General features: G+C 37.2%; 1 protein-coding gene across 3 annotated transcripts in view; it reads right to left on the bottom strand.

The window, feature by feature from the left end:
* Positions 1-1698: 1698 nt before the first annotated feature.
* Positions 1699-16922, bottom strand: part of LOC121298210 (monoglyceride lipase-like) — a 39924-nt gene continuing 24700 nt past the window's right edge. For all 3 annotated transcript variants that reach the window (XM_041225177.1, XM_041225179.1, XM_041225176.1), the window contains 5 exons: positions 16122-16258; positions 13223-13333; positions 11823-11912; positions 6397-6612; positions 1699-2555 (listed from right to left, as the gene is read on the bottom strand). In XM_041225177.1, coding sequence (XP_041081111.1) covers positions 2433-2555; positions 6397-6612; positions 11823-11912; positions 13223-13333; positions 16122-16258 — 677 coding nt within the window. In that variant the 3' untranslated portion in view covers positions 1699-2432. The remainder of the gene's footprint in view (positions 2556-6396; positions 6613-11822; positions 11913-13222; positions 13334-16121; positions 16259-16922) is intronic.

Below are 16922 nucleotides of genomic sequence, written 5' to 3'. Positions count from 1 at the left end.
ATGAGGTATTATAGAACTGGAATGTGGAGAGGGTGAAGTGTAGCTTGTATGATATTTGTTTATTGGTTAATTTTCCACTTCAGCTGAAAACTGCCCTGGTCAAAGAAAAAACACTGGACTGTGGATTCATCAGTAGTAGTCAATTGCTCACTTTCCTATCTGAAAATCAATGAAATTGTTTATACTAACATGATTTAATTGCTAAGAGGTGGGATAGCAATGACACTCAGCAATGACATGAACTAAATAAAACAACTCAAAAGTGTGTGTGTGTGTGTGTGTGTGTGTGTGTGTGTGTATATATATATATATATATATATATATATATATATATATATATATATATATATATATATATATATATATATATATGCACGCAGTGATCTTCTAGTGATTCTAGTGAATGACTTACACAGGTGTCCCAGTAAATTAATTTAATTAATCTGTTATCTTTTAAAATTAAACATGTATAGATTTATAAACAACCTGTTAAAAATTTTAAAATTATGTGTTAATAAATACCTATATTCATATAAACAAACATTAATATCCTTTTAATATAGGAAAATATATTTCATCATGTAACAGGTACACACATGTACAGGCATTAAAGGACCTGACAGTATTACTATATATATATATATATATATATATATATATATATATATATATATATATATATACAGACATTGTACATTGTGACCACACAGACATTGTTACATTGTGACTATTGTATCATTTTGTTGTATAGCACTCAGATACCTAACTTAAATCAGCTGCAGACTGTGCCATCAGTGCTTTATCTAAACTTCCTAGCTACTGATCCACATAATAAAAAAGAGTTGCACGCAAACGAAGAACTGTAATTCTGTTGATATAATGATAATATAGGCAAGCTAAATAAACAAACAGTACAGTACATGTTTATAAAATCATGCTGATATTAATTCCCAGCAAGAGGCAAAGCCTTTCAAAGAGACTTAATTCAAATGCTGCCTTACGAGTAACAGTATTGTAACTTTTGGGCTGTATTCAATAAGCAAGAAAGTGGCTTGCTATACATTACCTTCATTGTCATTTTATGAGCAGAGTCGTTACCATTATAATAAAGTTATGGAGCATGAACTGGGACCTTGCCAGCCTTGTGTTTTGAAACTTGGTAAATGCCTTTAACGGTAGAGTAAGTACTAGAGTGAGACCGTTATTATTGCTTCTATAATATAAAGTATATTGTTATTATATTTTTTTAAACACATTTCTAAAATGCCGTACAGTTTTTAAAGTGTTACGTTACATATGTTTTTCCAAGACATCAGAAATACATGTATTTAAGTAAAGATACACAACTTAATAAGCAAAATAATTTAGACACACATGTAATACACAGATGAAAAACCAGCCAATAAGAAACAATATGAAACAATCATTGTGTTGGAAACCAGTTTAGTTAATAAATTAATATAAAAACAATGTGATGTATGAAATATTTAAGGAACATGTAAGTATACAATATTAGCTGTTTTTTAGCACTAACCTTGGACTACCTAATGTTATCTCAGGTAAGGTAATCCTTATAAAAGTTTAATGGTATTTTTGCACAGTATTTTGCAGTTCTCATGCTTTTCCCATGGTTATACTATGCATTTACCCTAGCTTGCCATGTTTATTAACATGCTTTACCATACCTTGCTAATATTTACAATGCTTACCTATACTTTGCCATGCTTTCACTATGCTTTGCTGTGCTTTTACTATGGGAAACTTTTGTAAGGGAGTCCAAGTTTAATGATAATCAGGGGCTGTGAAACCAGCCATGTATAACTAAGGAAAAAAATGTAGTTTCCTGCATGTATCTCTAAATTCAAAGTATTATTTAGTTTATTATTATATTTTAGATGTACTTGTTACACTTTGGAGAAACAGTTAGACCATCAATGTCTTCATACAATTACCGGTATAAAGTTTGCTCTTGGAACATTGAGTTCCTGCTGTATCTGACACATAATCAAAGCCATTGAATTGACCTTCACATGTTATACTGGCCACTGAGACACCTCAAGGTCATTCAGATGTATACTTGTGTCTAATTTTCACTGCAAGCATTTTTCAACTTGTGTGTTTAGCAAAACAGTACCATAAAGGCTATGTTTCCAAGGCTAAAACAACTTTTATAAGAACATAAAAGGCTTAAAGCTAGTTAATACACACTTGGTCCAGTCTGAACATGCTAGTCTTGCGAGTTCCCTTCGCGATCCTTTCCAAACACAAAGCTATGCCATGTCCCACTCAGACTGACACCACATGTATTAGTAAATCCACTCTATATGAAAAACTATATACAGAGTGGTGTGAATAGCTGCCAGTTTCAATATATAACAGTAAGGTGAATGCAAGGAAATCCTACATGCTGAAAAAGCGTCATGCGGTTGTGTTTAGGATTGGACTGGGTTTCTTTCTGGCAGTCTCTGGAGAATCCAGCTGCTGAGCTCTTTGAGAACAGAGCTGGCCGTGTCGGGCAGATCCTTGTGCAGAGCATGGTAAGCACCGTCATAGACCTGCAATACACAAACACACAACCGCTAGAGCCACAGTGCGTCAGCGTATCACTGACACTGTGGAATGGACAGCACTCACACACATAACAGAAAGCAGTGTGGGGGCAGTACTTTATCATGAGGCTGTACAAAGCACTGCTGAGACCGCACTTTGAATTCTGTGTTCGATTCCGGTCACCATAGTACCAAGCGAGACTGTGGCCCTGGAGGGAGTAAAATGTTTGACTGTAGTTTTTTTTAGCACTTTCAAGGTGTTTTAGTGTAATGTGTGGCTGCCAGTTTACAGTGGTACTGATAGAGGTTAACTTCATCAGCTTTAGGAAAGACAGCCATGCAGACAGCTGTTGGTATTCGTAGAGTATTAAAGCTTTGTTATACCTACCCTTGTTATTTACCTGGAAATGGGAAATTAATTATTTACACTGATTTTTTTTTCTTTATAAAACACTGATAGTCACAGGATATTTGATATACATAAATAAATAAATACAAAATAAATTGCCTTGAATATAGTGCATATATTTCATTGTTAGGCAATATCAGTATGTTTTATACATTGTACTTTCATGAGCTACTGATGCAGGTTTAGATAACATAAATACTGTTAATGCTCACTGTGTGAGTTTGATAGTGCCAGCCAATGGTGTGTGTATAACTATAGCTGAGATTACAATTGAAAAAGAGTAATGCAAGTTAAATGGATTAAATACCAAATAAGTAACACCTGTCTTTTTTTTTTTTTTTTTTTTGTACTAGCAAGGGGCTGCAATTTTCATCTCTGCCAGTAGATGGCAGACATTGACAGAATCATGCAAAATGTGTCTTAAGGTGGTTTGCTGCAGTCAATGAAACCCATGCCTGAGTCTCTTTGATACTTAATTTACATTTTAAAGCGGTATAGTTTGTGTGGATCCCCTTTGGGAATATTCCCAAACTGACACAATCCTACCTACGTAAAATGTATTTGAACCTTAACCTGTCTAGTTACAGACTACACAACATGGGTATTCACCTACCATGGTTGCTTGTGATTTCACATACCTCAACAACACTATGCACATGTGTGTAAAAGCACATTTAGGTCATTAAAAGTCATGCACCGTGTTGTGCTTTAAGCATTGCACTTAATTCTGTGTGTTCTCTTTGAACTGTGTAGAGGCTCTGAGCTCAAGTGACCCATTCGTTGCAAACACAGAACACATGATTGTGATAAACCTGCTGCTGCAGAAAATGACTTCCCATGTCATAGAAGCACATCTCTTTCCACTGACAGAACAACAGTAATACACAGTAGCCCTGCATTGACTGCTGAACAGACTGAGTCTCCTTTGTTCTATATACAGTAGTTTATCTGTTTAACCCAAGGATCAGAAAAAAACAGGGTTTGCAACTCATGTCACTAAAATGCTGATTGTATTGCTGCCAAATGCATTGTTTCAAACTTTTAAAATGTATCCCGAAGCCAGTAATCTGTACTATACCAGATAACTCTGTAAATGTTATCAATAAATGATATTTTTATTTTCAATGTCTTCTCGCAATCTCAGACTCCTCGCTTTGTGAAATACTGGGTTATAGTTTCAAATAATTGACTCCAGTCTTTAAATAACTTACCAATTTTACAAAACTGGAACCAAACAACTGAAGTACTCCTATTGATGGCATTACAAGCACTGTAAAGTGGTTCGCTTCTCAGTTTTGTATCATTTACATGGAATTGTCTAAGAAATAGGACTTCATTAAAGACTGCAGTAAACACTAGCTTCTCTGCTGGAGAGATGGTAACATCAATACACAGGCTTATTTATCTTCTCTTACAGCTGGTTCTGTGTGAGGTAGTGTTCCATATCAAGCTCAGTAGGATGTGCTGTCCTTTAGGGATCTTGCTATTTAAGCTTTAGTAATAAACACATTGTAAACACTGGGAGGCTGTTGCTTGTTTGTGATGCCCTGCAACATTAAGTACATGCATACAGCACTTATGTGTAAATGGAAAATACTTTTCATTATAAAATATATTACTTTGACTCTAAACATCTTACTGCACTAAGGGTCATAGTTTTAATGCATTTACTGTACCACTAAGAATACACAAATAGTTAAAGTAATCTAGAGTTAACAAGAAACAGCTGAGGTGCATGTAGAGGCTCTTCAATTATTTATTTAAAGCTTTTTAATATTTTGTTTTTATTTTTAGAAATACTTGGTGGTAAATGCTTTGTGAGTATGATCCTTAAGTTGGCACCTATATTTGAGCATTCTTAACGTTTAACGCTTGGAAAATATTTCAATATGTGATCACCCCTACTATCCTCTACATAGCTTTAAAGGAGGCTACTAACAAGTGATCTTAACTTCTCAGATCATCATTCGAAATGCTGCACAAATAACTGTCCGAAAGACGCCTACAGTATATATTACAGATCACCTGGCAGAAATGTGCGTTTAAATATGGATGTGAAACACAAATCCCTGGTGACAACCCAGCTTTATCTGATGTTTGCCTCATTCTATTGAAAGGGACAATTGTATTCAATTTATTTGTAGTGTATTCAGATACAAGTATGTGCCAGGTGCACACAGTCCATGCAATGTAATGCAAAAACTACCAGTGTACCTAAATGTCTTTATCTCCTAATACAGTTGGTATTCCATGATAAAAACAAAGCAGTGTAGTAGTGGTTGAACACAGGGTATGACAAAAACATACTAAAAACTAATGAGAAACTGCAAAACCTCCAGCAAATGTGTCTATCAAAGCTATATAAGGGTCTTATAAAAAACACATTTACTCTACTTAATGTTATTAAAACCAAAGGCATCTCTAAAGTACAGAAAAAGCAGGTCAGGTGCATGCATACTTACTTCTATATGATTCTATATCATATGACATTTATAAGACATGAGATCGATCTGCTGTTCACATGCTCTGAATATGTGATTAAAAAAAAAAAACTTATATTTAATCTAATACAGTTCAAGTTGTCAATTCGTCTGCATTAAATGCTGCACACTTTGAAATGCATCTGAAATGCAATCTGACAGGTTAGGATTAAGTTAAAAGTTTGTGGTAGAATGGTGGAGGGTTAGGATCAGGATTATGTGTAGATGCACCAAGAAGTGTGGAGGAACTTTGGGCATTTGTCTCCTAAGCAACACACAGCATGTTCCAAGAACAGGGCTCTTAGAACTTTACCTGTTAGAACTTCTAGGTCCAACTGCATTCAGGTGCAATTGTAGGGGTTTATTGTTTTCACTTTTCTGTTTCAGTTTAATTTCAGATCTCAATGGGTGGGGGTTCTGGTAAAATAGGAATGATCATTCTGTATCATTCCTGCTGCGCACAGTTCTGTAGCCAAGCCATGCCTCTAAATAATGAACTTGTGACACTACCCGCAGCCACAGCTGACTGACTGGAATTTAACATACTGACACTGAGGTCAACTTGAAGCAGCCCCTGCACCCTTCATTTCTATGCAAGGCATAGCATGCTTATTAATAACTTTTGTTCTGTCAAGGACAGATATGAGGTAATGTTATGTAACACATGGAGCCTCGGTTAAAAGTGGGTTTGAGTCTAAACAGGTTTCCTGGCTAATGAGAGAATCCAAGATAGCAAATGTTCCAGCAACTGCCTGGTGTCTTGCAGTCTTAAGTGGTGACTGCTAGGGGAAAATGAGCCATCTAAAATAATTCAACCAGTATTCACAAGCAGTGAGCTAGCTGTATTGAACAGGACCGTGTGCAGGAGTTATACTGGGATGGTGTCCACCAAGATCTGAGGGTGAGGCCTGCTTGATCAATTATCAGGTTTCCTAAAAATAGCAGGTTTTCCTTTTACCTTCAGTGCTTTGTCTTGGCTCTGTGCTTTTTCGTACATCAGCTGTGAGCCACTGATATCGCAGAGTTTGTCTGCGTTTCCATGAAGCAGCAGGAAAGGCCAGGAGATGTCAGGCAGGGCTTTCTCGATGTTGGCAACGGCTCTCATTAACTGCATCCCGAAGGAGATGCGCATCCCTCCGTGGTAGTTCAGCTCATCGTTATCATATGCTTCAACCTGCAAAGAGACATTTGAGGATTACACTTTTCTTACTGTGTGTCTGAAGTGAAATCACTGTAGTTGAAAGACATTGAGAAAAGCAAGGCTGGTGAATAGATCTATACCAGAATCTGAAATTTTATCGCCAAATTACAAGTGGTCAGTAGGGACGATTTGGCCTCCCAAACCAGCAATAGCGACAAAGCTAATGCAACACGACAAATTTGCAAAGCCAGGACCCAAACATGTGTTTGCCTGACTGCAAGACTCACTCTGCACACCACAAAGAGATGAGCCACTCGGGACTGACTGTCAAAATCGAATTTACCGAACATAGAAACGGCAAAAAAAGAAAAAAATCAGAAATCAGTTAAAAGTCTGAAAGTACTCTTCCTTAGTACAGTCTCTGTAAAAATGTCTCTACAGATGTAATCAGAAAAGGCTGGAAACTGTCATCATGTGATGTGAGCAGCAACCCAGAATGAAACAGCGGATGACTGTGACATACAGCAAGAGCCTGTACAGAAGAGTATACAATAATAACACAGTGTAACAATTTATTTATTTTTTTTTGGTTCCTGGGTAGTAAGTGTTATTTCCTAATTGCTTATGCCTCAAAAGTATAGAAAATGGCTATTATTCCCCACAGACTTTGCTTTTGTGACCAGGACAGTGATATTTTGAAATTTACCTATTTTCCAGAACATTCCAGATAGATTCAGTGCTGAGTAAACTTCGAGTAATTTCTAGAACTTTCTAGAACTTTCCAGTAATATAAATAGTAGTATAAATACAGGGGCATTAAGCCCACCAGTTCAGTTTAGTTCCAGCTGCCTAAGTGGATACATATCTGCATTTTTCTGAGATGGCATCAAGAGGCTGCAATGGTGGCATTCCTGATGGGTCTCCAAGGAGGTTTTACCAAGTTTCCCTGCTATCTTTGCCTTTGGGACAGCAGGGACACCAAGGCGCACTACCACAGGCGGGACTGGCCACAGCGGATCGAGTTCTCTGTGGGGAGGAACAACGTCAAGTGGGAGCCACTGGTGGACCCCCGGAAGGTGCTGATGCCACCACTGCACATCAAATTGGGCCTTATGAAACAATTTGTCAAGCTCTAGATAAGGAGTCGGCAGCCTTCAAGTACCTTCAAGACTTCTTCCCTAAGCTGTCTGAGGCAAAGGTCAAAGCCGGTGTCTTCGTCGGACCACAGATAAAGAAGATCCTGGAGTGCAATGAATTCCCCAAGAAGCTCACTAGTAAGGAGAAAGCGGCTTGGAACAGCTTTGTCACAGTGGTTCGGGGCTTCCTGGGCAATCACAAGGCCGAAAACTATGTGGAGCTGGTTGAGACTCTGGTGAAGAACTACGGCACAATGGGCTGTAGGATGTCCCTCAAAGTCCATATCCTTGATGCTCATCTTGATAAATTCAAGGAGAACATGGGAGTATCCAGGATATACTGGACTTTGAACGCCGCTACCAAGGACAGTATAACGAGAACATGATGGGAGACTACATTTGGGGGCTGATTCGTGAAAGTGATTTACAGTATAATCGTAAATCCCGAAAAACTACTCACTTCTAAATCTTTTGTAGTCATTTTTGTATTACTTTAGTATAAATACATGTTAATTTGGATTCATATGTTGTTTTTTTCTGACTTTTTGTGAACGAAAAGACACACATTTGCCCATTTTCCCATTGGAAATTTTGAAATATCACTGTCCTGGTCACAAAAGCAAAGTTTGTGGGGAATAATAGCCATGTTCTATACTTTCGAGGCATAAGCAATTAGGAAATAACACTTACTACCCAGGAACAAAAATTGTGTTACATAGTGTAATTATCAAGTTTCATAAGCGATCGTCCAACAAGAAAGCAAGACAGACAAATGGATGAACAGACAGACACACCCCATGTCTACAGAATCAGATACTCTCAATAACTTCAACTAAATAATGTTAATATAAAGTTTCATGACAACTGGAGAAACATTCCACATATATGCAAACAAATAGTTATACAAAAAGGATTGATGTACCTACAGATAGACACACTCTATATCCCCAGAATCTCATACTCTCAAAAATGTATGCTTAACAATGTTAATACCGAGTAATGGAAGAATCATGTACATGGATGAATCTGTGTTGTGATAAGAAACAGCTTGAGACTATATTACATGTCCTGGTGCACTGTTCTACACTGCCCAGCACAAGCAGGCCAAGGTGAGTCAGACTCCTTGCCTGCAGCTCACTGCTCAATGCTGAAGGCTTGGAGAATTCACTGTAGAGATGGAGCACATCCTTCTTCCAGTTATTAAATTAATTAATAGAGGCAGTGATGCCTGGTGAATAAAACGCCACTGTCCTTTATCTCTCATGAGTATTAAACACACAATTTGGAAAAATGAAACCAGGTCGCTTGTAGGTAGTTGTTTCTCCATAACGTTACTGTATTTACCACATGACATGTCTTCCAGAGATTAATGATTTATTTCCTCTTCATTTTTCAGACATGACAATATTGTCACCCAGCGTTTGATCTCGAGAGGACTCCATGACATTGATCAATGACAGACTAAATGACACAATGATGTACAACACACACACACACACAGACAAAGAAGAATTACTGACAGGAAACAAATGATCGGCTGCATGATAAAATGATACACAATTAAAACGATCCAGAAAAGAGAAATGAAAGACATACATGGAGAAAGAAACAGACCGACTCTAGGAAACTGTGTCCAGTATGCCGCACAAAATCTATCCAGATATATACACTGCTATTCATGTATTAAAAGGTATAATAATAACCCTGAGATGCAAACTTATTGTTCTTACCCTGTAGTAAAAGCATAGCAACTTGTAATAAAGCATTGTAAAGCCCAAAGAGGTATGCAAAAACATATTAACAGAACATGTCAAACCATGATAAACTGTGGAAGGATTAGTATACCCATGGGAATAGCTTGACCACATTTCCGAAGCTCAGAACTGGGACGGTTATGCAGTATGTATTTTTTTAAGAATGCTTCTTATCTGAATATTGTAGCTTGGAGATTTTAAAATTGCACATATACACTACTGTACTACACCTTTCAAAGGTAATTATTAGAGATATAAAATATTTCCACACATTTTCTTTGCCATGCACATTCAAAAGCAAATTTATACCATGACTAAGAGATTCCACCACTAAAAAAGTTGCATAATAATAATAATAATAATAATAATAATAAGAAGAAGAAGAAGAAGAAGAAGAAGAAGAAGAAGAAGAAGAAGAAGAAGAAGAAGAAGAAGAAGAATACAGAACTGCTCTAATCTGTTTCTTCAGAACATTCCAATTCACAATGAACTGTCAGGCTTGGAAGACATGTCTGTCTCATGCATGGGAGCTCTTGTTGGTGCACAATAAAGATTCAGTAAATCATTTCTATGTAACCCTTGGATAAGTTGTTACTTGCTAGTTTTATACTGTTGCAATTATTTCTATCACACAATCTGGCACCCGTTCTGTTGTTCTCTGTTGGTATCTGCCAGCTTTTCTAGTTTATCCACCAACTAGACTTACGAACCACCCTGTATTACTGTCTCTCTGTGAAACATAAACATCTCACCGACTGTTGACCGCTGTAGCCTGAAAGCATACTGTTCCAGGACTATTTCTGTTTGTGTATGTATCAGGGGCAGATCGGCCACCCAGAGCCTTATAATCCTTAAACCAAATGAATAACCATCTGAACATAACGGAAAGTACAAGCATGTGCTTCTAAATGGCACATTCCGCTACGCCATTCCACGTCATTCCTGAATTACCATTCTAATGGTACATTCCACTACACCCTTCCACCTGTCATTCCTGAATTACCATTCTAATGGTTCATTCCCCTTCCCCCATTCCACCTGTCATTCCTTGAATTAGTAAGGCCTGTAAGCCTGCATGGTGCTCCTGTTTGGTTAGTTGAAGCTTATTTAAATGCATTGTAATTATAAGTATGATCAGTTCTAAAGGGCTATGTCAATATATGTTGGTTTTTTTGTTCACTTCCTACAGTGCAAATGAAACACACAGTAAGCTGAAGTGTGTCTTCACCTGGCTGCTTGGTTTGTCTTTGGCTGTATCATCCTGTATGCTGCCTGTTCAAGAGGTGATCATGTTCGGTCAGGACATGGAATCCAGCACCGTTTTTAATTTTTTTAATTTTATTGTACATGTGCAACACACTGTTTTAATTGGGGGTTATAATTCTGCTAATAAGCGTGGAGAAAAATGTGATTTTAGACAATCTTGCAAATCAACATTTGGATTTGAATGTCAGTAAACTGACATTTATTGGAATTAAAAACACTTTTATGTTTTTTGTAAACACTGTACTTGCAAGTTTACGAGGTTTAAAAACATTAATACTGTATGCACCAAACACGCAATGCACTTTTACTGTGGACATTTTACACTGATTTTTGTTCAGTAAGTGTCATCGTATCTAGTACAATGACACATTGTATTTGAATACTGTATGTGACGGTTTTTATTAAACATTTGCCAGTATATGCTTTTAAATGTAAGTGAACATTGCATAAGGAGGCTCAGACTACATCAAACCTATATTTAAAGCTATAAATATAACCTTGACTGGAGGGCATTGTTCATTGACTATGTCGATAAGCCTGAGCCACACCACCAACAGGGGTGTTCTCTGTTGGGTTTTAACTCAAGAAACAGTCAATAACAATGACGCCTTATCCCCATAATGGGGCTCTCTGACTGGCGAGTGAAAGTTCACAACTTTTAAGGTGTTTACTAAACTGATATTGATTTTTCTAATCTGTTGACTGTATTTAGATAAATGCAAACTCTGACACAGTAACTAGGAATGAAGTTGTACTAAAGAAAAGCCATACATTAAGACGAGACACTTTTTATATAACTAATAAAGATAAATTACTTATTTTAAAACAGAAAACATCTGTCTAGGTATATTATTGTTTCTTTCTGATTCTGTTGTGTACATTGTGGGTGTCTGGCTGTGGATGAATGATCTAGATAATTAATAATATCCCTTCTTATATCATAAAGCTGGCTAAATACTTACATCACACTCTTATCTCATGCTACCTGCAGACGAATACAAAGCCTTCTTTTTGAGGCCATTGGAAATCTTGCCAATAACTATGAACATCTTCCACAATAAAGAACAGATAAAAGCAGAAGAGTTACCTCTTTCTCATCTCGAGAGATCCATTTGGAGTCTATGATCCCCAAGCTCAGGCTTGGTAGCAAATGATTCAGAAGCTTGGCAAGGAACACCTAAAAATATAAGAGCCATGGAAAACACATTATACAAATCCACAAAGGCATTTCAAATGCAGGAGCAATGTTATAGATACCATATAGCACCCAAGGCTTTACAATGGCTTTACATTACAATGGCGCACACATGAGATGTGAGCAGTAAAAAATGATAAGAAAGCCATAACTTTCTAGATTGAGCTTAAGAGCTTGACTGACAACGTGGGGGGTTATAAGAGGGAAAAAAAGTATGTGTTAGTTATCAGCCATAGGGAAGAAACAATTTCTCCATTTCTTTTATGATGAACACAAGTGTAAAATTCAAGATAACAGACAGCTCTAATGACACACATATAACTGAAGCTAGATAGTAGGTTATATACATGGACGCCTACACACAACACTTACTCAGTACTACAAAGAAAACCATTCATGATCACATCTGTTGGCTCTATAGCAACACTGAAAGGCTCACCTAACCAAGTATACAGAGATAACAAAATAATGCTAGTAAATCGTAACTAGGATGTATTATCATCACTTCGGAGATATCAAATTTTCCTATTTGAAACAGACAGGTTAGACAGGTATTTCATTTTAATTGGAATTTCTTTCATAGCATTTGAAAACAATAAAACTGGCAGTCTTTTGCAGTCTTTCCCATGTTGCATTTCCCATTGAAGGAACAAATCCGACACAGGAAAGCTGCTTCTGCGAGTTTGAGTTCTTGTTGGAAAAAACTAATTCTGAATGTTAAGCTTAAATTGAGACTTTATTATATATATAGGACTATATATATATATATATATATATATATATATATATATATATATATATATATATATATATATATATATAATATATACATTTCTCCAGGAAAAAAAAAAAAACATTAAAAACTGAAACCTTCTAAAAGCTTGGCATCTACTTTCTTTAAAATAACTCAAACTCCGAGAAGCTAGACACACTGAATCACTTTTGAGTACCAATCCCTGCTTTTCCTGTGACTGAAGTGCTTTTAGTGTCAACTTGCTGTAGTTTATTCACGCGACCTCACAAAGTTGACAGGAAGTGTAGCATTCAAGGAGCGTTTAATATGCGTTCTTTAATAACAGCGTCGAATAAATGACCATTGAATTTACCAGAATGTGTGCATTTTCCATATACGAAAATCCAGACCTAAAAAATGATGACCGTATATATATATGATAAGACTTACTGGAAAAGTTCTGCTAGCGCCGTGTACTTTAAGGATCTTTAAAATACGTCCCAGTGAATTGTAGATGCAAGGCTGTTTTCTGGCTCTCACAACAGTGCTTTGTAGTTACCTTAAAAGGGGTCGCTGATTCTGGATGCAAGACGACCATCGGTGAGATCAACACCAGGCCGGCAAACTCAGTCGGTCTCTCACATGCAGTCAGGATGGAGATAGCTCCTCCCTGTAAAGGACAAGGTGACAGAATTAGACCTTATTTTACTTATAGCAATGCATGTAGCTTGGAACATACCAGTAGTTTTTCAAGCTTAATAAGGTTGCTAGCCAAACCGATGTTGGAAATACCACCTCCCAGATCTGGTAATACACTAAAACAAATCTGTTTGCAAGCCATGCTTTCAGATAGTGTTGTACTTCCTTGGAGGGTGAAATTGTTGCAATCCCTTCAAAACTTTCTTTCCTGTCATTAGTTATTGTTGCTAACAAAATAATTCCAAAGGTCGTGCACATCCATTCACTCTTTATGTCTCAAATGTGTAGTTTTGGAAAAAATCTGTGTTTCGGCAAACACAAATTTTCATTTTGAAACACAACATCTGGAACTACACAGAATGTTTGCAAAATTTCTGATAATTTACACTTTCATGGTCATTTCACGGTCACCTGGAGAGTGAAATTGTCCCCACCTCTTCAGGGCTGTCTTACCTATTAGTAACCAACCAGCTACTTTCCCTAATAACTGACATGCTTTGCAGTCAGTAAGATATATAGACCCCAAGGACTATACTGAGGGGAAATGAGAAAGGAAATGCAAGTGTAACAGACTTCCTGAGAGTACAACACAGCAACTGAGAACTTTCTTTAGTGTAGCACCGTATACCATGTTTTCAAAATTACATGTTTCTTTCAAAACTGCACATTTGAGACCCATGTACTGTACCTAATAGAAGTGCACGGCAGGTACAACATTGAATTATCTTGTTAGCTTCAACCAAAGTAGAGATGGGAGATGTCATTAATAGCCTTTAACTGCTGGACTCAAGTAGTGGCAGGATTGTGACTTTCTGGCTTAGAGACTGATGAAGATGCAGGGAAGTTTCAAGAGGGGAACTTGTTAAAATCAGATTAAACTAGAAATGGGTGTTTTTTGTGAACAAAAACAAAGCATACCCAGGGTTATATCATCTAAAGCTATAAACATACACCAGTATACTACATTTTACTGTAAAATTTAACTAGATTTTGGGACACCACAATATACTATTCATTTAAATAACGGACAGAATATTTGCAAAGATGTTGAATAAAATTATCTAAAACACAGAGACTTCTGGTTTCACAGAACCTGATTAGCGCTGATCTTGGGCTAGTTTACCAAAAAGTAACATGCTCAAGATTAATGCAAATCTGGGTCTGGGAGACCAGATGTAAAAGTTACTTCTTAAATCTAATGTTTTTAGTTCTTTAATATGAAAATATTCCATTGTGTCACTTTTCAAGTCTTATTTCAGCTACTGAGAAGACAATATGAGATATATCAGCAAAGGCTAAGAATGAGATACACTTGACTCATTATGTAAATCACATGACGAACAACGTGATGCACATGAGGTGTGTAAATGTGCCTTCCCGTGGTGTTACTATGTCTGATTAATAGAGAATCAGAAATCATTTATAGAAGTTAGAACATAAGAACATAAGAACATAAGAAAGTTTACAAACGAGAGGAGGCCATTCGGCCCATCTTGCTCGTTTGGTTGTTAGTAGCTTATTGATCCCAAAATCTCATCAAGCAGCTTCTTGAAGGATCCCAGGGTGTCAGCTTCAACAACATTACTGGGGAGTTGATTCCAGACCCTCACAATTCTCTGTGTAAAAAAGTGTCTCCTATTTTCTGTTCTGAATGCCCCTTTGTCTAAACTCCATTTGAGACCCCTGGTCTTTTTTCAGGCTGAAAAAGTCCCTTGGGTCGACACTGTCAATACCTTTTAGAATTTTGAATGCTTGAATTAGGTCGCCACGTAGTCTTCTTTGTTCAAGACTGAACAGATTCAATTCTTTTAGCCTGTCTGCATATGACATGCCTTTTAAGCCTGGAATAATTCTGGTCGCTCTTCTTTGCACTCTTTCTAGAGCAGCAATATCTTTTTTATAGCGAGGTGACCAGAACTGCACACAAGTTCTCCCATTTGCCCTGCCTGAATAACATACTGCAGTGTAAACCTGTTATGTACAATGTGAAAAGCACAAGTCCCCCACCCCCCCCCAAAAAAAAAACTCAGACAGGCACTTGCTCACTGTATCCCTGTCACTGAGTGCATCCACAGCCAGGAATAATTACAGGTAAACCAAGTACAGACTGCAATAACAGGGCAGATGCTGATGGCCATTTGGTAATTGATTCATCCAGAGAAACTCATTCATATAATTCTGACAATTTATAAAGTATAGTGGCCTTTTATGTGATTACCAATGTGATTCTCCACTGTACAGTATCTCTGCATCCAGCCGTCTCTCTACATTAAGAACCATAATCATGTTTTGTATTTTGCTTTAACTGCTGCTGCTGCTACTGTAATGTGAAATGAAACCTAAAGAAAGACAGTACCTGGCACTCTAGAGCAATCAAACCCGGCCGGCAGCAACAATGGACAGTGGAAGAGGCTGGTAAGGCTGGCATCTTGCTTCACAGTGCTTTATTATGTCTATACAGCAGGTGCTCAAATGCATTCAATTTTCTGGAATGATGTACTGTTGCTACTCGCCATGTTTCATTGCTCTAGTGGGCGTCCTTTATCCTTGGCATATCCGCTGGCAATCCATTTGAATTTAGGGGTCTTTTGCATATCTGAACTGGTCTAGTAACTTTTTTAACGCACAGACATTACAAAATATATCAGTGCAAGAGCGTTGTATGTAACAAATCCCATGTCTCTCTCTTTCTTCTTTATGAACTGACTGGATGCCAGTTCGCAAAAGCATTTTAATAGTGACAGTAAAAGGGAGTGTACCATGGAATGTCCCACTAAGAACACAGGCAGGCCTGGGTGGTTCTTCTTCATGATGTCAATGTGCTGTAAGGTGTCCCTGATGAAGATGTGGAAGTCAGAGATCACCATCCGGTCTCCCTCGCTCTGCCCATGACCCACTGCAGAACACAAGAAACAGTTTAAAAGGATAACTCTTTCACACAGCAGTAGTGTGCAATGCCTGGGACACAGCCTTGATGTAAGATAACAAAACAGTAATAACAAGAACAAGAAGCATTTCAGTGCAATGTGTTCCCCCTATAGCTGTAAATGCAGAATTAGAGCTATCAGTAACAGGAAAAAGCACAGCTATGGACAAAAGTGTTGCATAACCTAGACTATTAGCATTGAGACACACTAAAAAAAAACAATTTAGATCTTTTATTTAAATCAAAGAAAGTACAAAACGATATCACAGACATCTACCTGAAGCCATTAGAGTAGTAGTTCATGTTAGATTTTTTTCGAAATGTCATATTTATCAATTTCATTAAGTATATGGAAAACTGCAAAGAGGTATTCAATTCAATATGTTAACGTAATATTATTTAGCAGGTTTCATGTGACTTTATGAAGGAAAATTAGTTAATCCTATAGGGGGATACAAAACGTTTGGCCATAGCTGTAGATAACCAAGATCTACATCCACTGCATGGATCTAAGTACACATACACATGGCACACACACATCTTCGGACGCTGATCCTAACGTTCTATTAACCAGATGATCTAGATATATCTGTGACATAAGAGCAGACAGCCATGGTGCTTTATTATTATTATT

Source organism: Polyodon spathula, chromosome 23, assembly GCF_017654505.1.
Source record: "Polyodon spathula isolate WHYD16114869_AA chromosome 23, ASM1765450v1, whole genome shotgun sequence".
NCBI lineage: Eukaryota > Metazoa > Chordata > Actinopteri > Acipenseriformes > Polyodontidae > Polyodon > Polyodon spathula.
The sequence above is the reverse complement of the archived record's forward strand: the minus strand, read 5'-3'. Positions and strand labels throughout refer to the sequence as shown.